Genomic DNA, 27,518 nt, shown 5'->3' on the forward strand with positions numbered 1-27,518 from the left:
GCTGTATAAAAAGAAGCTACTAATGATCTTAAAAACTATGAGCTTATTGCATTATTGGATGCTGAAGGGAAGCTATTTGGAAATCTTTATTGAATTAAATTTTCGATTGGACCACCATATTGTAATTTGCTACCATTTAATCAAACCGAATTTACCAAGTGTGCCTCACACTATACAACATTGTGGCACTGAGGCCCTCATTACAAAATTGGTGGGCGGCAACCGCTGCCCGCCAAGTTGTAATTGCCGTGCGGCCACCAATGCAGCCGCACTCCAGCGGTGGCCATTATGAGATCCCTGCTGGGCCGGCGGGGATGTCGGCCGCAACACGGGAGTCGGCTCGTACCACCATGAAAAGGCTGGCGGGAGGGGGACTCGTAATCCCCTCGCAGGGCTGCAAACAGCGCTGCCCTGGAGGATTACAACCACCGGGACCAACGTGCCGGCAAACCGCCGGTCCCGGTGTTGCGACCGCAGCGCTTCTGCCGCGGTAGTAATACCAAGGATTGCACAGCCAGCCTGTTGGTGGTGCAATTGTCAAAACAGCCCTGGCGGTCTTTGACCACCAGGGTTGTAATAAGGGCCTGAATCTCTTACTCACTCAAACCTTAACATTGAAGCACCCATTGTTTGTTAGCTATATTGACTACTTTTTGGTTTTTGATTAGTTAATCTGTCCGAACTCTGGGGAAAAATTTAAGAAATGGGGAGTTAATCAGACATTGCTCCACTACTTGGTGGCTTGATATGACAGCACTTGGTTGCAAGTAAAGGTTACAGAGAGAAACCTTTCAACACAGACAAGAACCTCCAATGGATTCAAGCAAGGTTGTAAATTGGCACCCTTACTATTCGCCTCATATATATGGTTTGTCCATACACTTCAGAAATGCAATGGATCTGCCTTCTAAACTTGGTCAAAATACATTTCAAACCAAGGTTACGCCAATGACATTGTCATTTGTTCTTCAGCTCAGCCAGGTCTGCAGTTTCAATTACAAACACTGCAAGAATTTAATGATGTCAATAATTTACAAGTCAGCCTGGCAATGATGAAAAATATGTTGTCTGGCAAGACTAAGAATCACTACAGCTGGAAAATTGATAAGAACACGACTGAATAAGTAAGCAAATACATCTACTGGGGTGCAACAGTGAATCACAAACTAGCTTGACCAGAGCACATTATAAATAAGTGCAAACAGGCCAATCTTGCTTTGAATTCTATAAAAAGATATTGATGACCAAACAATCGATCCATCCTGTTACCTTGAAGAACATTTCTATGAATGGGATTAGATCCTTATTGAATCTTCGATCATTTACACCTCACAGTAAATTTCACCTCAACCTCTAGTTACTCTCATTATCTGCTCTTCATGAAGGCACCGTGATCAATTTTGTCTGCGGCAGTGTTCCGGCAAAAGAAATCTCCATTAAAAAGTTGATATTTAAAGAACTAACCAACGTTAGTAGTTCTTCAAAGAATTTGAGTATCATGCTGGCGATAAACTCATCAAAGAGAATAATTTACCACCTCTTACTGGAAAGCTATCCATCCCACCTCAAATATAAGGAACTAATAAAGACTATGCTGAGGACCACCTGCAAATCAAAGGATCTTTTGTCCACGCAGTCCTATGAGCACAAGGGCTACGCCGTGGATTCTTACTGTAGCATAAAACAGGTCTCCTTCTCCATCCTTCAGCCTGCCAACATTAGAAATATTGAACAGGCCATCACATTTTGTTTTTAGCAAGGATCTGGCGAATTATTGGGAAACTGATGAAATTTAGATTGTGCATATTCTCGGCGACTATATCGCAAAACCATAACATAAAGTCAGATTTGACCATCAAGTAGGATTTTTAAATTTCTAATAAAATGAGTCCTTGAATCATTTTTCTAGTCATTTGCAAAACTGAAGTTACCCATTACAAAGCGCTATCGTGTAACCCAGTGTTTTCCTATGGAAGAGGCAGCATTGCCACAGTGAAAAATGTTGTTGGAGGTTTTTGACTGCTAGGACATGTAAAAAATAAAATATACATGTCCTACGTTTTAGTGTCCGGGCACCCTGCCCCATGGGTGATTTATAAGTATTAAGAATTAAAGTTTAGGCCTAGCAAAAGTTTTATTTTGCCAGGCCCAATTGGAAGTTTTAAAACTGCACATCCTGTCTGCAGGGAAGGGGAAAGTGCCTTCACAACACAGGCATTACCATGCAATGCCTTTACAACGCATCATTATAGGTATTATTGCATCTTGTGAAGCGCTCAGCTACCCCAAAGGGCTTCCCAGTGCTGGACCAAGGTAGGGTGGAACAAGCCCACATACTAGGACAACCAGGTCTTCAAGTTATTATGGAACACAGATAGTGAGGTGCAGCTTCACAGAGAATCTGGGAGGGCATTCCTCAGCTTTGGGCTTAAGTACGCGAAGGACCGACCTCCCATGCACGCAAGGTGGATTCTAAGCACTTTCCAGAGGGACTGGTTGAGTGCTCAAAGTGTGCGAGCAGGCTGGTAAGGCGCCACCAGATCTTGAGTCTAGCGTGGGCCTGTGCCAGATCTCTCTTGTGCATGTAGCACAAGGCTCTGATCTGTGTTTATTTATCCATGGCGAGCCAGCGGAGCTTTCAGGGAAGATCTGACCCAGCGGCAGACTTCGGGAGGCACTAGGGGAGCCTGGCCATGGAATTCTGGATTACTTGTAGGCTCCAAATGGCTGCCTTACCTGCTCCCAGATGTAACATGTTCCTTGTTGTCAACTCTTGAAAGAACCAAGGCTTGCGTCATTGTTTTTTGGGGTGACAGTGATATCACACCAATTATTTTGTTAACCCACTTAAGCACTGCAAAGCACGTTGAAGCCACCTTGACTACCTGCGGCTTCAATGACAGACTCTCGTCCAACCAGACACCAAGGTTCTTTATCCTGGAGGTTAGTTCAGAAAGGGTCACAAGAGCCTCGGCCAGTGCTGAGGGCCACATAACCGAGGACCATAGCTTCGGTCTTCTCTCCATTAAGCTTGAGAGCATTGTTATTCATCCAGATAGAGATCCTGCTCATGCTCAACTTCAGGGCTACAGTGCTGTATCCCTATGCCGAAGACCGGGAGAAGATAATTTGCCTGTTATCTGCATACAAGAACAGGGTTAGTCTGTAGCTTTCTACCACATCCGTGAGGGAGGGCACGTATACATTACAGAGCATTGGGCTCAGGGCTGAGACCGGGGGAACAACAGACATGAGGGCACCTGGCTCTGGTTTGGCACTTCACAACAAAAAGGGACGAGGGCCGTTAAAGGTCCAGCGTACACCCCCCCACCTAACTATAACAAAAATAAGTATGCAGTTCCTACAAAAACAAAAAGCACTGCATGCAGGTCAGAACCCTATATGGGGGTAGCCCCGTTCAGGAGCTAGAGCCATCACACACTCCAAAGGGGGTCATGCTTCATCACCGGGCATCCCCACATTGGGCCAGCGCTGCAGTGCCCAGCTGGCCCCACTGGGGGGCTCTCTGCTAGAGATCTTTTCCAGTTGCCGATCTGAATGGTGAGGTGCAGTGGAGATGTGGTGTTTTGAGAGTGAGTAGATTGGTGCAGGAAAGGTAAATAAACAATGAATAGGGGAGATCTAAAATCAGTTCATTGTGTAGAAGCCCTTGTCATGATTAAAAGCAACAGAGCGAGTCAGTAATGGGTGCAATGATCCTTCTGACTCAGGTGTATTAATGGAATAAGGTCGACATGTTTCTTGCCTATTTAATGTCCCACATGGATCATGGCAATTCCGCCGGACCAGAAACCTAACCTACTCTCAGAGGAGTTGTGTTTAATGGATATCTCTATGTAATCCCCCCTTGCAAAATAAGGGCGTGGTGTCTACCTGTTCTGTAAATAGCTGACCAACTTGATCGCTTAGAAAAGTTCATCTGCCACTTAATTACATTGAGGAGGGGAGGATTCCTAGGGGTCTGCGTATCCTGATTACCCCTATCCATCGAAACTTGAACCCCAAACTGCTGGAGGAACGGTCCCAGTTGATGGAGGCTACCTGCAAGAATATGTTAGGGATATTGTCAAAATACACCGAAATCGAACTAGATCAAATAAGTGCGGAAATAGTGAAACTTAAAGAGCTTATAGTTAAACATCCCTCCCAAGATGAAGTTCAGACATTCATTACACAGATGGACAGAGAATGACTGCTTATGAAGAAGGAATTAAACTCAAAATAAGAGACAAACATTTTTGTAAGATAAACAGGTCTATGCCAATGGTCATATTTCAACTTTTACAAGAAAATGTGATGGGGCAATTAGGCAATTCAGGCAAATGGGGACTCTCAGACAACAGGAGATAATGGGGGTTATTCTAACTTTGGAGGAGTGTTAATCCGTCCCAAAAATGACGGTAAAGTGACGGATATACCACCAGCCATATTACGAGTTCCATAGGATATAATGGACTCGTAATACGGCTGGTGGTATATCCGTCACTTTTCCGTCACTTTTGGGACGGATTAACACCTCCTCCAAAGTTAGAATAACCCCCAATGTCTTCAGGATCAGATATGTATTGAGATTTGGAGGACCAGCCTACATCTGGATCAAAAGATTTTCTGCCATTCACATCCCTTGAGGAATACTGTTTTTACTAGCCAACCAGAGACCGTGCAAAAAGCCACCAGAAGGAAAAGGAAACAGCGAAAAAGACCAAAGACTTGGTAAGGTGGGACCAAAGCCCAAAAGAGCCATGCCGCACGGGAAGTCGACTCAGCAGGCCAAAAAGAGATAATGGGTGAGAACCTAAATGTTTTACATGAGTCCCCACATGAACTGAGTGAAGAGTTAATGAACGTACATTTACTTCAGGAACAGAAGAAGCCTAATGCAGACAATGTATCTGAGGCTTTGGGATTTGGCACTGATCACACGTATGATCATTTATGTCTTGGAGACATTGAGGGGCTAGCTGCCGTGAGGTAGTTAGAAGGAGGCACTGTAGATTACGCATCAGAGATTACGCATCAGAGCGGGATCTTTTATGTTCACAGGGTTTGGAAATTGATAGACCTAACGTGTCATTTTTGAAACCTAAATCCCTTTGCAATCCACCCCATCATAATATCTATACTTTTCATGATGTTGTTATTAATGACTTGATGGTCATTTGGTGTAAGTCTAAGAAAATGTACGCCGTCAATTTAACTAGAGGCCAGAGATTAGAGTTAAACACTTTGAGAAAAGATCCAACCTTTATCATTAAACCCTCAGGCAAAAGTGGCAACATTGTCCTATGGAACGCCAATAAATAGATTCAGGAAGCGCATATACGATTACAAGGCACAGACAGTTACGGACAAATACAAACAAACCATCAACACTTTTCAAGCATCACTGCTGGGCTAGAGGGACAGGGGAATTTTGAGTAGTGAGGATTACACATTTTTGCATATAGCCAGACCTACAGCACCATGTTTCTATATGGTGCCCAATATTCATAAGAGTAGAACAAATCCCCTAGGAAGGCCGATTATTCCAGCTAACAATAGTTTTCCAGAACACGCATCAATGTATTTGGATTTCTTTCTATTGCCCTATGTACTGAATTTACCAAGCTAGTGCAGGGATAGCACTGATTTTCTTACTAAGATCACGGAGATGCCTTGGCAGCCCAATTTTATATTGGTAACTATTGACATTGCCTCTTTGTATACATGTATTAATCAGGATTTAGTCATTCAAGCTTGCAAATAGTTTTTCAGGGAAAACCCATTTTTATGCATGACCATTCCCATATGTTATCAGAGATGGTACGTTTCTCTTTAGAGAATAACTTTTTTCTCTTCAGGAATGCTTGGTATAAATGATCTATTGGGCTAGGGGGAGCCTTAAGGCTTCCCCTGTGGTGCAAGGTAGCCCGTATAGGGCATTTTATTTCATTTAAATAAATAAATCAATAAGGAGGGAGGGCAAGGAAGCCCTTAATGGTCCCAGATAGCCAGTAAAGGGCATTTTATTTTTAAAATAAAAAATAAAAATAAATACATAAATATATAGGGCCCGTGAGGGAGCACTCGAGGGCTCCCTCCCAGTCCCAGATAGCCCATAAAGGGCTAAAACAAAAAAAGAGAACCCATAGCTCAGTGTGAAGGTCACAGACCTTCAGACCATTGGGGGTTCGAGTCCCACTGGACTCTTATTTAAAAAATATATATATTCTTTTTTAAAATAATAAATATATTTTTGATTTTAAATTGTACACAAATATGACATTGTAAGTATATCAGACACCATGCCCTAAAAATACTCTCTCTCCCTCACTTTCTTTTTCTCATTCTATCTCTCTTTCAGTCAATTTCTCCTACTCACACACCCACTCAGACACTCACGCACCCACTCACACACCCACTCAGACACTCATGCACCCACTCACAGACCTACGCAGATACTTATGCACCCACTCACACACCCACTCAGACACTCACACACCCACTCACAGACCCACTCAGATACTCGCACACCCACTCACAGACCCATGCAGACACTTATGCACCCACTCGCACACCCACTCAGACACTCACGCACCCACTCACAGACCCACTCAGACACTCATGCACCTACTCACAGACCCACTCAGACACTCGCACACCCACTCACTGACCCACGCAGACCCTCATGCACCCACTCAGAGTCAACTCAAATAGTTACGCACCCACTCACAGACCCACTCAGACACTCACATACCCTCTCACAGACCCACTCAGACACTCATGCACCCACTCACAGCCCAAATCAGACACTTAAACACCCACTCACAGACCCACTCAGACACTTCTGCACCCACTCACAGGCCCACTCAGACACTTCTGCACCCACTCACATGCCCACTCAGACACTCATGCACTCACTCACAGCCCCACTCAGACCCTCAGGCATTCACTCACAGTCCAAGTCAGACCCTCACACACCCACTCACAGACACACTCAGACACTTCTGCACCCACTTACAGACCCACTCAGACACTTCTGCACCCACTCACAGACCCACTCAGACACTCATGCACTCACTCACAGACACACTCAGACCCTCAGACATTCACTCACAGTCCAAGTCAGACCCTCACACAACCACTCACAGACACACTCAGACAGTTACTCACCCACTCAGTCTGTCACACACCCACTCACAGACTCACTGACACCCTTATGCACCCACTCACAGACCCACACACACACTGATGCACCCACTAAGACACATATGTATGCATTGTCACACCCAGACAGACAATCAGACAGCCACTCTCTCCCCTAGATACATCCTCTCACACCCATTCTCACACCCAGAGAGGCCGCAGAAAACTCCCACCACGCACGGCCAGAGGACAATGTGCAGCATGGGGATGGGTGGTTATGGAGGTTGGCCGCAGGGTCTGACTGCAGGCCAGGTGTTGCGGGCAACCTCAGCTGCACATGGGTGAAAGCCTTGCACGGTGTAAGGTCAGGTGGCATTAGGGGGTTGGCCACAGGCGTTAAAAATGATGCTATAAATGCCGCAATGGAATCTTGTAGATTCCATTGCACCATTTTTAGTGACCCTCTAACGGGGGAACGCCCCCTTTGCATACATAATGCATATATTATGCATGATGTGGCGTAAAGGGATTACAAGGTGGCGCCATCCTAGTTTGTAAATATAAAGCAATGGTAACGGCCCATTAGTGTCACATTTGCGGCAAAACGTTTGCCACAGATGTGGCGTTAAGGGGTGCAAGGGCCTTGTATATTCAAAACACTGAGTTGCCATACTATCCTGATTATTTTAAATACGCCCCACGATTCCCGGAATCAAGCATGATCTACAAAACTAAAATCAATAATACTTTTAAAACCAGATACAACGTTTAAAATAGAGTGCATGCAGGCTTTGTGCAAATTGCTCAATTATTATCAGATTTTGTGCAAACTACCAGAATGAGGAAAAACCAAAAAACACTTGATCACACAAGTTATGATTGGTACTGCAATCCATAACTCTGATAGCCAGAAAAATGTAACTCAAACACCAAATATGCTGCTGATGACCTCACCCTTGATGTGACAGACGTGATTACAAATAATACAAAGAATGTTACTTGTCAGAGTACTTACAACATTATCAGTGACAATACCAATGAGACAGCAATGGATATAGTATTATGTGGTGTTATGTAAAGTTGCTGTGCTTCTAGGAGCTGTTACTTATTGGTTTTATTTTTGGGAGGTCAGAACCATTGCACTGGGCTGTTATAGCCATTGTGGGAAGGTGGCTGGCGGGGACGTGTCCGGGTCACAAAGTGTGTGTTCAGGATACAAGACTGTAATTCGGGAGAAAATAAGTCAGTAGCAGGAGCCCAGCATCCACTGGGAAATGAAAGAAAACCAAAATAAAATATAAACTCAAAAAAGAAAGGAGAATTAAAATTGGAAAGCATCACAGGCCAAAGAACTAAAATAATGAGCTAAACAAAGGAAGAGTGGAGGTGGATACCCCAAAAATGAAACATGGGGCATGGAAAACAATTAATACACAGGTGCTCATTTCATTAGGTTGGTTGCGAGGATGGTCCAGTGCTGGAGAACTGCGCTCCCCTCCTTAGGCTGGGGCATGGGACACCAGCACTGGACCAGATGTCAGAAGAAGCTCTCTCAGACCTGTTTGGATGCAAGGATGGTCCAGTGCTGGAGAACTGTGCTCCCCTTCTCAGGGCTGGGGCATGGGACACCAGCACTGGAACAGAGGTCAGAAGAAGCTCTCTCAGACCGGGTTGAGTATGAGGATGGTCCAGTGCTGGAGAACTGCCACTCCCCTCCTTAGACTGGGGCGTGGGACACCAGCACTGGGCCAGAGGTCAGAAGACTCTCTCTCAGACCAGGTTGGGTACGAGGATGGTCCAGTGCTGGAGAACTGCGCTCCCCTTCTCAGGGCTGGGGCATGGGACACCAGCACTGGAGCAGAGGTCAGAAGAAGCTCTCTCAGACCGGGTTGGGTATGAGGATGGTCCAGTTCTGGAGAACTGCCTCCCCTCCTTAGGCTGGGACATGGGACACAAGCACTTGGCCAGATGTCAGAAGACTCTCTCTCAGACCGGGTTGAGTATGAGGATGGTCCAGGCTGGAGAACAGCCGCTCCCCTCCTTAGGCTGGGACATGGGACACAAACACTTGGCCAGATGTATGCAGAAGCTCTCTCACACTGTCTCTTTCTCGTTTTCTTTGCAGTGCACCATGTGCAAATGGTGTCGGAAATTACTCAGTCGTATGACCAGCTGGGAGAATATACATTCCAGAATGACGGCGATGAAATATTTTACGTGCAGTCTCCAAGGAAGGAGGTGTCCTGGAGGCTCCCAGACTTTGAAAAGTTTACTTCCTTTGACTCACAGGGAGCTCTGGGGAACCTGGCAGTGGATAAATATAATTTAGACATTTGGGCCAAGAGATCAAACTACACAGCAGCTAAAAATGGTAAATAAACCTTCACACAATTTTATGAACAAGATTTATTAGTAATTACACACTGATCATCAGTACTAACCAAAGCATGGACCAGAGCAGCTCTTGTGCTCGACAGATGCATTGACGCCACTATAGGCAGATCTCCACCACTGACGCAGTCAGACACTGACCATCAGCAATACTCAGAGATCACACACTGACCACTAAAACTGACAACCGACATTGACCCGAGATCAGACCACACCGACCACAGATTCAAAGACAATCCCTTTGACTACCATCAGTGGCCAGAACTCACACGCTGGTGTCAGCTCATAAATTGACAACATTTATTTAAGTCATCTTCTCCGGGTGCTGTGGGTCTTGTCTGAGTAAATGAGATAGTTGGGGGAGATTATGCAAAAATATGAGTTCACAGGGGTGTGTCCAGCTACTCGGATGAAAAACGTGGACTGGGCAGAAGAACCCCTACACCAGACTTGTGTCCTGCTTATGTGTATCCTGCCTCAGAGAAGCACAAATAGGGCACAGAAAAACAGCCTGCATCAGTAGAACTCACATGGTCTATGTGTTATGTTGAGATACACTGTCATGGTATCCGCATTATAAAAAGCAGGCTTCATTTCAAGCTTTAGTGGCATGTGGAAGCGTGATTAGACACAGCTTCATTTGTTTCACAGATACAAAGAGAAGGGGAAGCTGCTTGAAGGGCCTGGTCCCACCTCTCTACTTCCTGTTCAGGAGTCTGAGCTGCTTGAAGGGGGTGGTCCCACCTCTCTACTTCCTGTTCAGGAGTCTGAGCTGCTTGAAGGGGGTGGTCCCACCTCTCTACTTCCTGTTCAGGAGTCTGAGCTGCTTGAAGGGCCTGGTCCTACCTCTACTTTCAGTTCAGGAGTCTGGCACAGACTTCTCAGAAACAAGGACACTAGAGGTCTCAGCCAGGATGTAAGACCTGGGTGCAGGGTGGGGGTCAGGATCGCCTTCCCACTGTCCGAGTACGTAAGACCTACTGCTGGTGCCGCTGCTCGAGGGTCAGGTGACCAGGCCAGTCCATTCCCACAAGGGCCCTGGGCTTCTGTTTAACAGCCTGATGTTCTCTGGGAGTTGTAGTTCTGCTTCACTTAGGTGCTCTGACCCAGCTAAGGTATCTGAAAACAATGATTTTTAAAGGAAAAGCCCAGGGCTGGAGCACTACGTCCTTGGTGCAAAGACTCAATCTACGCAAGAAGAGCTGCAAGCATGGCTACAGGGTGCCAGTACCAGCCAAGACAAAGCAACCCTGGAGTAGGTCCTGGTGGGGTGTAGGGGACCTTGGCGGCCATCGTGGAGGAATCTCCAGATGCGGTGTCGCTTAGCAACATTAAGCGATATTGTGCATAGGGTGAAGCAAGAAAGGTTTGAGGTCCTTGCCACAGCAAGGCCGACATGAGCCGTAATGCAAGCAAGTAAAATGAGCCCCTGATGCTTGGGATGTAGAAAAGATGAGTATATCAAGGGCAAAGGGACCCTCCCACACTTGGGGCTTGGTTTCCCTGCATCTGCTGAAAGAGTGAGAGAAACACTTGAAGAGTGAAAGTGACTGGTTCCAGAGTAGACTGAAAATGTAGGAATAGTGCATGCTGTGCCTGACCATAGAGCTGGAATATGAGAGGCAGCTGCATACCTAGTGGCTTCTGGGAGGAACTAGTACACGACTACCCGGCCTCAGCATTGTGGCAGATAACGCGAGGGAAGAAACAAAAGGGGCCCCAGTCTAGGAAGGACACGTGTAGGATGGACTCATCTGGGATGGAGACGTGTAGGATGGACACGTGCTGGATGGACAGATGGACATGTGTAGGATGGACACATCTAGGATGGCCACGTGTAGGATAGACACGTCTGGTATGGACACGTGTAGGATGGCCACGTGCAGCATCAAAGAGAGTCACTGCTACAGGTGGGTGCTGCAGACCCTGAACACTCACTAGAAGCGAGTGTAGGAAGTCAGGGGCCAGGGGCTACACCTAGTGTATGGAAAGCTTGAACGTCCAACTGCAAGTCAGCGGATCTTATGGTTTATAATCATAGCCAGCTATGTCGTTCAGCTCACCCCTTTCTATGGCATGCCGTCATTCAGGTGGAACTGAAAACAAGTGGAAGGGTTCCTGTTTCTAACCATGAGTAGGACTCCTGATGGAGTAGACACTTAACAAAAATAGCATGATTCATGGACCGTGGACTCCAGGTGTGACAGTAAATGAAAAGAGCTCACTAGCCTCTTCCACATGCAAATGTACATGTTAGACATGATGATGATGTAACTCCCAGGTACTTCATATAGTACCTACACAGAGGTGCAGGGTGCAATATCCTATGTATTACCATTGTTGAGTGTGGGGAGGGACCATGACTCAGAAGAGGCAAATCTACCCCTCTCCTCCCAGCTCTGACCAGTGGTCACTCACTGGCTGGTGCTAACCGAGTGACCATAAGCATTGATCACACACTATAGCTCACACAAGAAGCCTCTCTTCCGGCTACAACTCATGCACTGACCAACAATGACAACATCTCACTCCACCCATCAGCCCTACCCACTGTCTTCTTGGCTTTCCTTTTATTCTTTCTCCCACCTCACTTTCTTCTCATCACTCCTTATCCACCTTTTCTCCAAACCCCGTCTATTTCTTCTCATCATCAAGCATGAATCTTTAAAAGTGCCTGCATCAGACTTATCTTCAGCCCTCTAAGTCCTTCTCCTGCCCTCACTCCCTGTCTCTTTTTCCTGTCCTAAATCTGAGGCCTTCTCGCCACTCCCCTTTCACCTCATTTCCACCTTGTTGCCTTTTCTTGACACCCACTGTTTTGATGCTTAGATCCCCCCGAGGTGATGGTGTTCACAGAGAACCCGGTGGATTTGGGGGAGCCGAACATTCTAATCTGTTTCATGAACAAGTTCTTCCCGCCCGTCATCAATGCCACGTGGCTGAAGAATGGAGTGCGTGTGTTCGAGGGGGTCGCCGAGACGGACTTTTACCCGAATGATGATTTCTCCTTCCGGAAGTTTCTTTACCTGTCATTTATCCCCACAGAAAAGGATGAGTATGCCTGTTCTGTTGACCACTGGGGGCAGTCGGATACCGTGAACGTGCTTTGGGGTAAGTGTCAGCACAGTGTGGGCAACCCCAGTGGGTGGTGAAGGAAATAAATGTTCCCTGTATTTCTAGTTCCCCTTTAAACCAAATGACGTGGCGCAGTTAATGGATGCCGTATTGATAGGAATGTTTGTGAGCACTATACCATCTCCGCTCAAAGGGAATTGTAGCTGGTTAGTCTTCGAAGGAACTGCAAATACTTCTGAGTTCTTTGACTACAGAGCAGGGAAAGGAAGGAACAGTTTCTTATCTGTAACTCCAGTTCTCTTGTAGGGGAATATCCATTGAAGTCATAAGCACTGAATAGCCCTGCCCACGTGCAGGGACCATGGAGCACTTTTTACCAATATTTCTTCTTAAGTGTAGATGTTCATCTTTCTTCGTGAAGGCCTGGATAGTCACTTAGGAAATAAAAAGGTTATGCAGCCTATAGGAGTAGGGTACCGTGGTTCAATTTTTCATCTAGTAGTGAATAAAGGGGCCAGAAGAATTCTGTGTGTCCATGACTTCATGAAGTTTTTTGTAAAACAGCAAACATCTCTTTCACAAACCCTTTTAAAATAGAAATAGAGGCTGTGCCTTTTTAGAACCTAGGGACCACTATCCCATCATGCTCAGCAGGTGACAGTTGCTTCGGTTCTTTTTGAGGCGATGTGTGAATGATAGATAGACCAATGGTGACCTCTGTCCAGTCCACCGGGGATGAGGGAGGGTTGCATATGACTTCAATGGACATTCCCCTACGAGAGAACTGGAGTTACAGATGAGAAACTATTCCTTCTCTCGTAGGGGATCTCATTGATAGTCATAAGCACTGAACAGAAGAGCAAGGCCATCCCCACTAGGAGCGGTGGAAAAGACAGAGGAAAGAAGAAAGGAACCATCTAGGCAAATTGATTTCTGAGGGAGGCTTGTCCTACTTGAGCATCTTCCCTAGCATCCAAATATAGATAGTAGTGCTTGATGAATGTGTGAACAGACCTCCATGTGGCTGCTTTGCAAATATCCACAGTAGGGCTGTTCCTCCTTAAAGTGGCAGTAGCCACTTTACCCCTAGTGGAGCGTGCCTTAGGTCTAGCTGGTAGCGTCTTGTTAACTTTTTGATAGCGTAACAGGATACAGGACACAATCCATCTAAAAATGGTTTGTTTGGAAGTGGCTAGCCCTGTACGGACCGGGCCATAATTGATAAATAATTGGTTCTATCTGCGGATGTCCTGTGTCTTATCAAGATAAAACTTTAAGACCCTCCTCAAATCTAGAGAATGAAGTGGTCTCTCAGTCAGAGTAGAGGAATTCTGAAAGAATGTTGGTAATGAACAGGTCTGATTAATGTGGAAATCTGAACTAACCTTAGGGAGGTACTTCGGGTGAGACCTTATAACCATTTTATGAGAGTGGAATACTGTGTATGGTTCGTGAAAACATAGTGCTTGAATCTTGCTAACCCTGCGGGCTGATGTGATTTCACAAGGAAAGCTGTTGTCCAAGAGACATGTTGCAGGGATGCCTTACGAATGGCCTCAAAAGGGTTCTGCATGAGTTGTGGAAGGACTCCGTTGAGCTCCCAGGCAGGTGAAGGGGACCTAACTGGATGAAAAACCATCTTTAACCATTCTAAAAAATCAATGATTATGGCGATTTTGAAAAAAGAGGCTTGTGACGGACATTTTCAGTAAGAGCTGACAAGTGAATCTTTATGGAACAGAATTGTAAACCAGATTTTGCCAGATATAATACATATGGAAGAATGACATCTTCTTGGCAAGTCTTAAGATCGACATTCGTGGAGGAACACTAAATGCAAAATCTCTTCCACTTGAAGACATGTGCAGACTGGGTGGAAGGTCGCTTGGCCTCCTTGAGGATCTCCATGCAGACCTGTGCCAGGTTCAGATATCCGTACCACACTAGCTCAGAAGCCATGCAGCCAAATTCAAGGAGAAAAATTTGGGGTGAATCATCTGGCCTCCGAACTTCATTAGCAGGTCTGGTCTGCATGACAGCTTGCGATGTGGACGCTATGACCAGTGAAGGAGGTCCATGAACCACCACTGTTGTGGCCACTCCGGAGCTATGGGGATCATATTCGCTCTCAAGTTGCACAGCTTGATGAGGATTGACGGGATCAGGCAGAAAGAAATTTGCCGGACCTGTTGTCCATAGTGCATTCCCAAGGGTTCCTGTTGGCAGTACCTTGAGGCACGCTGCAGCATTTTTTGTTTTCTTCAGTGGCGAACAAGTCAATGTGAGTGTCCCACAGGTCAAAAATGTGTTGAATTACGTCTTCATGCAAGACCCATTAGTGGTTTTGTTCCAGAGCCCTGCTGAGGGCGTCTGCTTGCACATTCTGCACACCTAGAAGGTGAGTCTCCGTGATCCAAAGGTTTCGGGCTATCAACCATTCCCAAATTGTGTGGGCCTCATGTGACAAGGGCCTGGACCTCGCCCCCCCGCTTTTTTAAATAGTACATGGTGGTTGTATTGTCCATCTGAACAAGCACAGGCTGTGTCTTGGATAACGGACAAAAGGCTTTGAGCGCTAAATGAACTTCCTGGAGCTCGAGAAGGTTGATGTGATAGGGCATCTCCTTCAGACACCGTGCACCCTCAACATGCAGATGATACATGTGGACTCCCCATCCCTGTAGCGATGCATCCGTCACTAAGGTCTGAGTAGGAACCTATTAGTGAAAAGTCATTGCTTGAAGCAGATGGGCAGTGGAGTACCACCATTTCAGGGAATGTTTTGCATGAAGGGACAGATTGATCCTGTCCTCCCAATTGCCAATTAGTTGATCCCACTGGTCCTTGAGTCATTCTTGGAGGGGCCCCATGTGCAGAGGGGCATCAGGAGTGAGGAAGATGCAGGAAGCCATTGAGCTGAGGAGAGATGACCCTGCTCTCACCGTTGGATTAGATCCTTTCATGAGAGAGTGACATTTCTGAAGGGTCGATAAATGTCTTTGCTCCAAAGGACACCTTTGCTTGAATGGTGTCCATGGAGGCTCCCAGATAATGCAAGGTCTGAACCAGGGTCAGTGTTAACTTGCTGCTGTTGATATAAAGTCCCAACCATTGGAGGAGATTGCAGGTCCAGTTGAAATGAAGTTGGGCTCCCTGAAAAGTTGATGCCTTTATTAGCCAGTCATTTAGGTATGGATAGACAAAGACACAATGTTTTCTGAGACGGGCAGTCACTACTGCCATGCATTTTGAGAATGTTCTCTGTGCTGACTTTAGGCCAAATGGAAGTACTTGGTACTGATCCTTCCCGATCACAAACTTCAAGGACTTTCAATGTTTTCTTGTGATTGGTATGTGAAAATATGCATCTTGGAGGTCGATGGAGCTGAGCCAATCTCCCAGGTGTAGTTGGGATAGATTTGATGTAAGGCCAGCATCCTGAACTTTTCTTGTCAAATCCATTTGTTGACGAATTTTAAGTCGAGAATGGGTCTGAATTCGTTCTTGCCTTTTTTTCTGTACCAGGAATTATCTGGAATAAATGCCTGTTCCCCGTTGTTGGTGAGGAACGGCCTTCACCACATGTTTCTGAAGCAAGATGTTGATTTCCGGTCTTAGCATCTGCAGGTGGTGATTGGATGGTTTTGGTGGTATAGTCAAAGGACGACTGTGAACAGGAGGTCTGTATTTCTTTTGTAGCCTTGACAGAACAGAGTTGGTTGAGGCCGGAGTCAAAAATAATTCCATTGCCGGTTCTGGGAGGCCTGGTACTAAAGGAAGGAGTGGTCTGGACGCTGTGCGTTGGTGAAGCGTCTTGAATATCACTGATGTCGAAGGTGTAGGTACTGATATCTGGATATTTAACTTTGCCGCTCCTCTCACTAAGACCTCTTGAAAGGTGGTAATATCATCAACTGGGGAGACTCTAGGTGGTGGAGAGTCTGTGAGGGCAGAAGTGGATGATGTGTATCTACGGTGATGTCTAGACCGTGATCATGACCTTGACCTTGATCTGTTTGAATGACTGTGATGGTGAGATCATCATGTAGAATGATGCAATGACGAATGCCTTGATCTCTGGCGCCTGTGATGTGAACAATGGCATGTTCTGGACCATGACCTTTGTTCTGGACGAGGTGGTTCCGCAGGAAGTGTTGGCGCCGGTGGGACTGGCACTGAATACAGAGGCAGAGGAGGTGGTGGCGGAGATGGTGGTGAAGGAGAATCTGGCAAGACTATAGGTGAAGATGGAGATTATGTCCTGGAATAATCAGATCCTGGTGATGAAGAAATGAGTCTCCTCTTTCTCTGACGTGTTCTCTGGTGTTGATATGCTCCTCAATGTCGACCTCCGGTGAGGTCTCGATGTTGATCTGCTCCTTGACGGCAATCTCCATTGTCGCCTTGACAGCAAACCACTTCTCAACGTCAACAGGTCTCAGTGTCCTGAGGTCAACCTACTCATAGTCATCTCCGACGGTGTGTTGACGGCGTATGGGTCTTTGATGTTGTCCTACCCTGTCTCGACGTCGATCTCCTCCTCCTTGTCAATGTTGATCCAGCCCTTGACAGCGAGCAAGTTGATACTGTACCTTGTCTTGATGTTGATCCTCTCAACATTGACAGGGAATGATGGCATTTTGTACTGGAAACCTCTTTTGGATCTTCCATGTACATCAAAGGTAGATGACAGAGGCCTGGTAGAGCACTGACCCTTTTCTCGCTCTGAAGACCCACCTTTCAACTTTGTCTGTCTGCCTGCACCGTCCTTCCATGCCATGAAGGTGAATCTTCTCCCTTTCCCTCAGGGTTCACCTGGAAAACTTCCTGCAGTGATGACAATCATCAGGAACATTACTTGCTGGAAGACAAATGATGCAGACATGCTGGGGGTCTATTTTGGCTTTCTTTCTCCCTCAAGCAGGGCACTTGTCAAATAAAGATGGCATTTTTACTGACAAAATACCACACATTACTGTCATAAAATGTAAGAGGGAGAAAAAAAACGTCAAATGAAGTAGTTATGATAAAACTTCAAAGTGAATTTTGAAGAGAGAAAGCCTAAAAGGCCAATTTCAGTGCTTCAAGGCCCTAGCAGCAGGAGCCGGAAAAAACAGAACTGAAGAAACTATCACCTGCTGAGCATGATGGGATACTGGTGGTCCTAGGTTCTTAAAGAAACAGCCTCTATTTTTAACTCTTATAATGACAGCCTTTGGGGGCTACACTGTCCTATTCTTCTTCATCTATATACTCTATTAAAAAAGGGTTTGTGAAAAAGATTTGTGCTGTTTTACAAAAACATCATAAAAGTATAGACATATATAATTCTCCCGCCCCCTTTTTTAACTACAAGATGAAGAATTGTGCCACTCTAGCCAGTTCCTATAGGCTGCATAATCTTTTTTCTATCATAAGTGACTCTGCAGGCTTTCCCAAAGAAAGGTGAATATATACGCTTAAGAATATATATTGTGAAAAAGTGCTTTGGGGTCCCCGCACATGGGTGGGACTATTCAGTGTTTATGACTATCAATGGAGATCCCCTATGAGACAAGTACCGCTCCTCGGAACTTACCTTCTTGGGCTTAGAGAAACAACCAGTAGTGTAGACAAGAGCTTGGACATCAGAGCCAAGCCACAGGGAATGAGTAAGCCAGGACTACATTGGACCTAGGTAAAGAGCCACCTATACTCCTGGGGAGGTCTTGGGCGAGGACCACTGGAGGCCGCATTCTTGGCAGTCAACACTACAGAGTCACATGGGTTACAACAGAGGGAGCCAGTGACTGAGGCCATGCTGTGACCCTGCTCCTGGCAACCAGTGAAACAGAGCCATGCAGTGGTCAACCCACGAGTGGGAACACCCCTGACCACCACAAGGGTCACATTAGCGAGCACCAAAAGTGAAGAGCCAGGCGGGGGAAGGTTGTGTTTACTGCCAGTGACAGCTGTCAATCTCTCCTCTGCAGATGCACAAGTGCCCGTCCCACCTTCAGAAGAGATTCAGACTGTGGTGTGTGCGCTTGGACTCTCTGTGGGTGTCATTGGTGTAATCGTGGGAATCATTCTAATCTTCAAGGGAATGAGGAACAACAACCACCAGAGAAGAATAGGCCGCTAATGGTGAGAGTGCAGGTAAGAGGTGAGTCTGTGCCAGTAACATCATGCCTGGAGGTGTGGCATACTTGTGCCAATCACGGCAAATGTGCATATAAGGTGTGAGTTTCTGTATGTGGCTTCACTGAGTCTTTACAGCCATTAGCTGGAAAAGGATCATTTAATCACTCACTACTAGACCTAAACCTGTCACAGCTTGCACTGGAACCTGCTTTGTAAATTTCTAAACTAGAAGTATTAAGCCATTCTCTGATGCATATGGTGTGTCGTGGACTCCCTCCAGGAGTTTCTTTCAAAAACTATGAACCATATACCTATGGCTCCCTGTATTACTCATCAGTAATACAGGCAGCACTTACCTCTTGACAAATGTGTGACTACAGAGGAGATGCCCTCCCCCCACACTTCTCATGACCAGGGGCCCTCCCCCCACACTTCTCATGACCAGGGGCTGCATTATATATAGGGAGCACTTTCCCTGTTTGCACCACAGCACACCTTTAAATAGGCGTGACCTGCGCAAGCAGGGAGAGTGCGCTGTATTACTATGCATGCGCCGCCCCCAGGACAGCCGCAAACTTGTGCCGCCGTGAGAGCAGCGCACTCAACGGAAACACAGAGCGGCTGCTTTAGAGCTGCTCCATGTTTCACTGGGCAGGTGCCCCCCACCTGCCCTTTCAAGAAGAGAGAGAGATCCCTTGCAGGCCTTGCAGTGAGTGACTGCACCCACCGTCAAGGGGATGTCTGGGGGAGTCCGTGAGACCGCATTTCCGCCCTCCAGGGGGCCACCTTTAGGAGAGGCACTAACAGTGCTCCACTTGTTTGTTTGTTGCAGTGTTTGATGGCTTTGATAAAGGCTTTGCTTTTGTTGGAGGCATCTGTGAGGCATGACAAGTATTAAGATGCTGTGTATGTCTGTTCTTAGGATTTTTGCACAAGTCTTGAGGGACCATCTTGAGGCTGGATTGTTTGCTATTTATTTTCTTCTTACTAAGGGCTCATTTGCTTTTAGAAAATGTATTGATGTACTGGGAGGCATAAGACTTTGTTTTCGAGGCACTAAGGTTAATGAGGGAATGAGCATGATGATGAATAAATCTAGGAGCAACAACACATATTCAAATATTTGTGTAGTTCCAATACTGTCAATAAACACCAGAAATCTTATGTGCATGTTATGCCTATTGGGACTTTTTAGGCAAGTGTATTGATACATTTTCAGAGTGAAGGTGTCAGTATGTGTAAAAAATAGAGTTACGGGCAGGGCCACTGGTATTATGTGGTGGGGGGACGAATTTTGCCGCAGGGTTGAATAAATTAAGCAGCAAGAAAAAGCAAATTATGCACCACAATGTGGCTCACTTTATGATAGTATTGCACCATTATTTTGTCATTTTTACAACTTGTTAACAATGTCTGGGCATTGGTTGCACTTCAATTGTTTCATTTTAACACTCAAATACAGCAATAAAAAAACAGAAAGGTGACCAGTCCAGCTTTGCAAAGAGGTTTCTACTGCATGGCAATATATGTTGCTGCGCTTTTAGCAACTTTTGAACTGTTTGAGCTAGAAACACATTTTTATTGTTAAAATCTGCAGATTATGCACCGGCCTGCACCATGTGCACGGCACACAGGGCAGGCCGGTGCACAAGAGGCCTCAAACTGCAGCTTTCCTGCCTACGGCCCTGACCTGAGTTCAGTCCAGGGCCGTAGGCAGCAAAAACTGCTGTTTCAATCCTTGTTTGTGCACCAGTGTGCACAAACAACAACAATGCAAAGAAAGAGGTGAGGACTTACGTCGGTCTTCCCGGGGGTCCTCCTCGCCGCCCGATGACGATTCCTCCACAGAAGCTGCCTGCCTCCTGTGCTCTGGTGCACGCTGCAGCCCAGTTATGGGCTGCACAGCTCAAGCACAGACTGCCTCACCTGGTGAGCTCTGCTCCGCTGGCGGGGCTAGTGGAGTTTTTTGGATAACTCTGCGCTCCAAGCAGAGCGCGCAGTTCTTAAAACTCCGTTAGCTCCGCCAGTGGAGCAGAGCTCGCCGCACACCTTAATAATAACCCCTCCCACCATAGTGTTTTTTTTTTGTGAGTGCTATCATGGCTGGAACTTTTGTTTAACAGCTGTATTGTCATTTTATTTTTGTGTGGTTATGTTCTCTAGGGGATAACTATATCGTTACATGACTATGGCCCTCATTATGACTTCATTATGACTTCAGCAGTCTTTTCTTAAGACTGCCGAAGCCACGGGTGCCAGAAGACCGCCAGTGCTAGTGGTCTTCCGCCCGCCATATAATGGGTACTGTCGGATTTCTGACACGCTGTGGGCGAAAATCCAGCAGTATCCATGCTGGTGGTCTGAGGCGCCTGGGCGGTGCTACCACCTGCACCGCCCTGCCAGAAGGACACCGCCAGCCGTATTAAGACCATTAATACGGCTTGACGGTGTCCTGCTGGCTGGGCGCTGCCATCGGTAGCAGCGCCCCTTCCCGTTCCCTGACGGACGACCTCCGCGCCAGACAAGGTGAGTCTGGCATCCGACAGCAGACGGGGGTGGGAAGATAGAATGAATGCTTCTGTGAGTGTTGTGGTGTATGCGTGGTTGTACGAGTATGAGTGAATGCGTGTATAAATGTTACAGTGAGTGCGTGACTGCATGTCAGTGTGTATGCGTGTGAGTATGCGTGTGAGTATGTTTGAGTGAATGCGTCCCTGAATGCGTGTCAGTATGTTTGAGTGAATGCGTGTATGGATGAGTGTGAGTATGTGTGAGTGAATGCATGTATGGATGAGTGTGAGTGGATGCGTGTCTGAAAGTGAAGGTGAATGGGTGTATGCATGGTGCATGTGGGTGTGTGTGCATGTATGCAGGGAGGGTGGGATGTTCTATGTGTGTAAGGGGTGAGGGGGGCGCTATGTGTGTAGGGGGTCAGGGGGTCAGGTGTTGGCTGGTGGGGTGCGGGGGGGCCATCTACCGGTGACAGGGAAGGAAGTCCCTGTCACCGGTAGCCCTACCGCCATGGTTTTCATGGCGGTGCTACTGCTGCGGAAACCATGGTGGTAGGCCGGCTCATACTGCTGCCGGCAGTCTGCTGTGGATCGCTGGGCTGGAGTACATCTCCGACCCAGGGGTTCATACTGCCATGGCGGTATGAGTAGAGATGTCGCGGGTTGGCAGCAGCCAACCTGCCACACTCATAATGTGGCGGTATATATTGCCAGCCTGTTGTCTTAATTAGGGCCAATGTTTCTTACAAATGCTATTTTCATTGTGGTGCCCTCTAGGGCTGTTCTAAGCATCATAGTAATATCAACACACTAAAATATTAGTGTCACACAGAAACCCATAATGCTTTGCAGGGCATTACTTTGGTAAAACTTTTTTGCTCATAATTCAGCCTGTGGTGGTCATAGGACAATGTGAGACAATGGGACCACCACCAAAACGTTCAGCAGAACGTGCTCTTTCTGTCTACATCATCTCTGGGTCCCCACACTAGGTTAGTGGGGCCCCAAAATTATAATCCTTACCACCATTCATTATCTGTTTAAGTTGTCTCATGGCTGGAACTTGTGCTTTGTAGCAGAGAGAAGTTATGTTTTAAGGGCATTGTTTGTAGTCTAATTGCAATAGACCTGTTAGCCTTGAAAATACATAGGTGGTCATTACAACCTCTGCGGTCTTTTAACAAGACCGCTGAGGGACCGCCGTGCGGAAGACCACCAGTAGTGGCGGTTTGCCGATCGGCGTATTATGACTGTTGGCTGCCCTCCGTCGTTTTTCTGACAGAGAGCCGCCAACAGCCATACTTGCGGGCGGCGGGGAAGTGGAGGTTGCTCCACCCCCACGCCAACAGAACACTGCCCAGCTAATCACGTCCTGTGATTCTGCGCAGCGGTGTTCTGTTGGCGGTGTGGTGTCGGCGGAGCTGCCCCCATGGCACCCGTCCCCTCCCGGAGGATCGACGGAACAGGTAAGTCGATCGTCCGTGAGGGGAGGGGGGTGGGGGGTTGTTGTGTGCGTGCATGGGGGTGTGTGTGTGTATGTGAAGGGGGGTGTGTGAGTGCGTGTATGCTTGCAGGGGTGTTGTGTGTATAGGAATGAGTGTGTGTATGTCTGTAGGTATGTCTGTATGGATGTGTGCATGTATGTTTGAATGTGGGTGTACGTGTCTGACTGTGTGTGTGGATGTTGGCATGTATGTCGGTGTGTGTGCGTGTATGTGTGTTGGTGGTGCCTGCGTGCATGTTCGGTGTGTATGTGTAAGGTAATGTCGGGGGTCGGGGTGGGGAGAGGAGGCCCTGCCACCTTTGGTGTGTGGCAGGGGTGGTGGGGCGTGTAGGGGAGGGAGTCGGGGTGGGGGTGGGGGGTGGGGGATACCCCTATCATTGCCAGGGAAGGAATTCCCTGGCACTGATAGTGCTAACCGCCATGGATTTCATGGCGGTTCCTACCGCTGGAAATCCACGGCGGTAAGCCGGGTCAAAATACCAGCGGCAGTATTGTCACGGCCGCCGGGCTGGAGACCCAGATCTCCAGCCCAGCGGTCGTCTCCACCCTGGCGGGCGGAACGGAGAAGCGGCGGATGACCATGGCGGTAACAGCCATGGTCATAATACAAAAAAAAAGACTGCCAGCCTGTTGGCGGTCTTACAGCCGCTTTAACACCGTCCGCCAGGGTTGTAATGACCCCCATAATGTATTATGTTCTCTAGGGGCTAAACATATGGTTACACTGCATTACTTTCACCTGTTATTTTAGGGGGTTATGCCCTTTAGGGGTAGCAATTTGGTTACATGACTGTGTTTCTTACAAATAATATTTTTCTTATGGTGTTTTCAGCTGTACAGTCTAATGCCAAAAGTTTACTTCTGGTAAAGGTTTATTTGATAATTGTATATGTTTTAATAATCTCTACTTATTACAATTATGCCCATGATTCAGGCCAACCTAACACCCTTATTGCACTATGACTCATCATTTCTCATCTTGTCTGTCTCGCTCCTCACTCCCCTCGTGGGGTAGTAGCCCCTGGAGTGGAGGTGACATGTTCTTGTGGTGATAGCACATGCTGGGCTGTTGCTCTCCTAGGAAGTTAAGGGAGAAGAGGGGCAGAGCCATACATAAAGCAGAGGCAGGGAAAATGGAAAAAAGACTCCTGACAACAAACCCTAGGGGCTTCGAAGCTCTGCCTGCGAGGCAACCCCCCTCAGTGTACAACGAGGGAAACGAGGATCTGGGTGATGCAACAGTGATGTCGTTTTAAGTCCACTGAATTTACAATTTTAGGGTGTCAGATGTCTCTGCTGGTGTCTCATATTTGGCCTGTTTTTGCTTAACAGACTTGGAGTTGCGCAGTTATAGTCTCAATTTTGTTGGAACGTTTTTCTATTTTTTGCAGTACAGAACTGTGTATGTTTTATGTCATAAATAAACAGCTTAAAAGAATGAACGCATACTTTATTTGCACGTATGTAAGACTTATTGTGCAGGTGAGTGCTGTCCTCCACTGTTTTGACAATGTTTTATCTGTTGCAGGTACTCATTGTGTACGAATATCCTGAGTGCTTCCTGCGTACTCTTTGAGGCCTCGCATCCCGCTGTCCTTCTCGCTGCCAGGGCACAAATCACTGCACTAGACTTAGTTGAAAATTTAAAGATTTGTTCTGAAAGGTCCTTTATGTCATCATTAAACTTTTATTTGGGTGTGTGGCAGGGCCTCCTGGGTTTGGGGGTACAACACAGTAGAAGATCTTGTAGGCGGTTGTGCTTAGTACATCTCGGCACTGTATTCGGGAGAGATGCTAAGTATTTACCAGTATGTAGGCCAGCCCAGGTTCTGACAGAGAGACCTGCAGTATTGTAAATATGTGGGACAACGCAAAATCACCTGGCCTTAGGATGAAATTAGGCAAAGGTTCATAAATATTTTTTAGCCTGGCACACTCTCATAGCCACAAAAGCTAAGACCCAACCACAGCCTTTGGCGGTGTGACACCCCCTTATTCCCCACAAGCCCCCGAACATGAGGCTCCATCACGCATCCTCCAACACTCTTATCCCCCCCAACCCCCCGAACATGAGGCTCCATCACGCATCCTCCAACCCTCTTATCCCCCACAAGCCCCCGAACATGAGGCTCCATCACGCATTCTCCAACCCTCTTATCCCCCACAACCCCCTGAACATGAGGCTCCATCACGCATCCTCCAACCCTCTTATCCCCCACAACCCCCTGAACATGAGGCTCCATCACGCATCCTCCAACCCTCTTATCCCCCACAAGCCCCTGAACATGAGGCTCCATCACGCATCCTCCAACCCTCTTATCCCCCACAAGCCCCTGAACATGAGGCTCCATCACGCATCCTCCAACCCTCTTATCCCCCACAACCCCCTGAACATGAGGCTCCATCACGCATCCTCCAACCCTCTTATCCCCCACAAGCCCCCGAACATGAGGCTCAATCACGCATCCTCCAACCCTCTTATCCCTCACAACCCCCTGAACATGAGGCTCAATCACGCATCCTCCAACCCTCTTATCCCCCACAAGCCCCCTGAACATGAGGCTCCATCACACATCCTCCAAGTTTGAGAAGATTTGTTTTTAGTGCATGACAACAGAAAAGCACCTGAGGACCAGGCTTTAATTCCTGCATCTCGCGACTATACCCGTTATCTGAAACTGTGTTCATTTGTGGTTAAAAAGACAGTAACGTTGTGCTGTGTTGTATTTCTTTAAAGGTCATTTGTTGATTTATTGATTTAAAAAAAATAAATGTTTTCCTGATTTTGTCCACTTATTTTTGGTTTCAGTTTATTTATTAAGAGTTGTTCCTAAGTAGCCACTGCTTTTTAAGGAAACCGATGGTCATTTCTTGTTCTGCTGCAGACATGTCTTTCTCATTTGAGATTGACCCAGGGGGTGCTCCTTCACTGTGGCAGAGGGGCGGCTCCTTCACTGTGGTGGAGGGGTGGCTCCTTCGCTGTGGTGGAGGGGCGGCTCCTTCGCTGTGGCGGAGGAGCGTCACCCCACTGCCTCAGCCAGAAGCAGACAAATAAAACCATAGTTTACTATTGTTTTATTTTCCTGCTGCTGGCTCAGCCAGCAGTGTAGGGAGGGGCGGGCCATGAGAGGGGGGACAGGGGAAGAGGGAAAAGTGCACCTAGTGCGCATGTGTGTTTGGCTGGCTGTCTGAGGCCAACCAAACACACATGCACATTTAGGTTTCTTCAACCCCGCTTTGTTTAACAGCCGGGCTGGAGAAACTGCACAGACCCGAGGGCAGTGTCTGAGCGGTAGTCCAAGCCGCTCAGGCCAATTCTGGTGCTGCTTTCATGCTAAGTTTAGCATGAAAGCAGCACCATGATTGCTGGGGAGCCTGTGAGAGGAGCGACGAGCGAGGCGGCTGGGACGGAGGCATCCAGGTAAGTGTGTTTTATTTTCACCTCGTCTCCGTCCCACTACTCCTCTCCCCATGAGTTATGCAGCGGCCGCCGCTGTCTAGGATATTCTACAATGGACATGAAACACGGTCGACAGATGAAACTATAGATGAAGATTGACATTCAACATCACTTTCATTTAGTGCGTGTATCCATTTTGACAGGGGCTGTTTCTTCCAGACGAGTCACTGTCATATTACATCTGGGTTTGCACCTTTTGAGGTCCGCCAGACCCTTTGTCACTATTCTTCCAAAAATATACACACCTTGGGCTTCAGAGAAGTAAACACTTTTTGCAAAATGCAATGGGCTTTGTTGGGCATCACTTCCTAGGGAGTGCTTCTGTTGCACATTTACATCTAAAAAGGAGAACGAGCCATCATGCATGCGTTCTCTACAGAAATAAGTAATTTTTAGTTTGGTTTTCAAAGCAGACATATTTGTTTATGTATTGATCAGGATCTAAGTGTAAGTCTCACTCTATAATGATTGCTGTTTGTTTTTGCAGGTCTGGACCAGTGGCAGCGGCCGCACATCAGAAGGGGAGGGGCGGGGGCAGACATGGAGGGGAATAATAAAAAAAAATAATAAAAGACATTGAACTTACCTTCAGGGATGCCACAGCCTCATTCGTCACTCCTCTTTTGTTGATGTGGCCAGCACAGGCTCCCCAGCAATCCTGGAACTGCTTATATGCCAAACCCGGCATGTAACCGGCGCCAGGATTGGTCTGGGTAGCAGTGACTGTCGCTCAGACACAAGCCTGGGGTCTGTGCGGTTTCTCCAGAGCTGCTGTGTATACAGCTGGGCTGGAGAAACTTAAGTGCACCTGTGTGTTTGGACGGTCTGAGACGGCCGGCCAAACACACAGGGGCACGTAGTGCACTCTCCCCTCCTCCCCCTCCCATTTCTATGTGACCCAGTCCCGCCCCTCCCTGCACTGCTGAGCCAGAAGCAGAAAAATAAAACAATGGAAAACTTGTGCTTCGGGCTCAGCCAGTGGGGCGACGCTCCTTCGCCATAGCGAGCGTCCTTGTTCTGGACATCCTAGCCCTAAGATAGCTGCCTGAAGCCTTGTGGGAATAATGGAAGTCAGAATGTCACAAGACTTCAAGAAGCCTTGTTGAGGTCAGGACATCCTAATCTCAAGCAGAAACAAGCACTGGCAAAGCCAATAGGTCTCAGCACATGTATGTATGTATCACATCATGCCTCACAGGTGACACGTCAGTTCATTTTTACGCTGATTTAAAATCCTGTGCCACAAAGCGTGCAAGAAGGTGCAATAAAAAATTCGCCCGAGGAGGTGGGTGGGTTGCTTATGACTTTG

At 47.1% G+C, this 27,518-nt stretch overlaps 1 protein-coding gene across 3 annotated transcripts in view; it reads left to right on the forward strand.

The window, feature by feature from the left end:
• LOC138301425 (H-2 class II histocompatibility antigen, A-Q alpha chain-like) overlaps positions 1-25,545 on the forward strand; it is a 43,692-nt gene extending 18,147 nt beyond the window's left edge. The window contains exons 2-5 of one of the 3 annotated variants that reach the window (XM_069241907.1): positions 9,272-9,517; positions 12,367-12,648; positions 18,585-18,757; positions 24,278-25,545. In XM_069241907.1, coding sequence (XP_069098008.1) covers positions 9,272-9,517; positions 12,367-12,648; positions 18,585-18,736 — 680 coding nt within the window. In that variant the 3' untranslated portion in view covers positions 18,737-18,757; positions 24,278-25,545. The remainder of the gene's footprint in view (positions 1-9,271; positions 9,518-12,366; positions 12,649-18,584; positions 18,758-24,277) is intronic. The other 2 variants (XM_069241906.1, XM_069241908.1) reach the window with 2 other exon arrangements.
• The last annotated feature ends 1,973 nt before the right edge of the window (positions 25,546-27,518 follow it).

The sequence above is a fragment of the Pleurodeles waltl genome, chromosome 6 (assembly GCF_031143425.1).
Source record: "Pleurodeles waltl isolate 20211129_DDA chromosome 6, aPleWal1.hap1.20221129, whole genome shotgun sequence".
Classification (NCBI taxonomy): Eukaryota; Metazoa; Chordata; class Amphibia; order Caudata; family Salamandridae; genus Pleurodeles; species Pleurodeles waltl.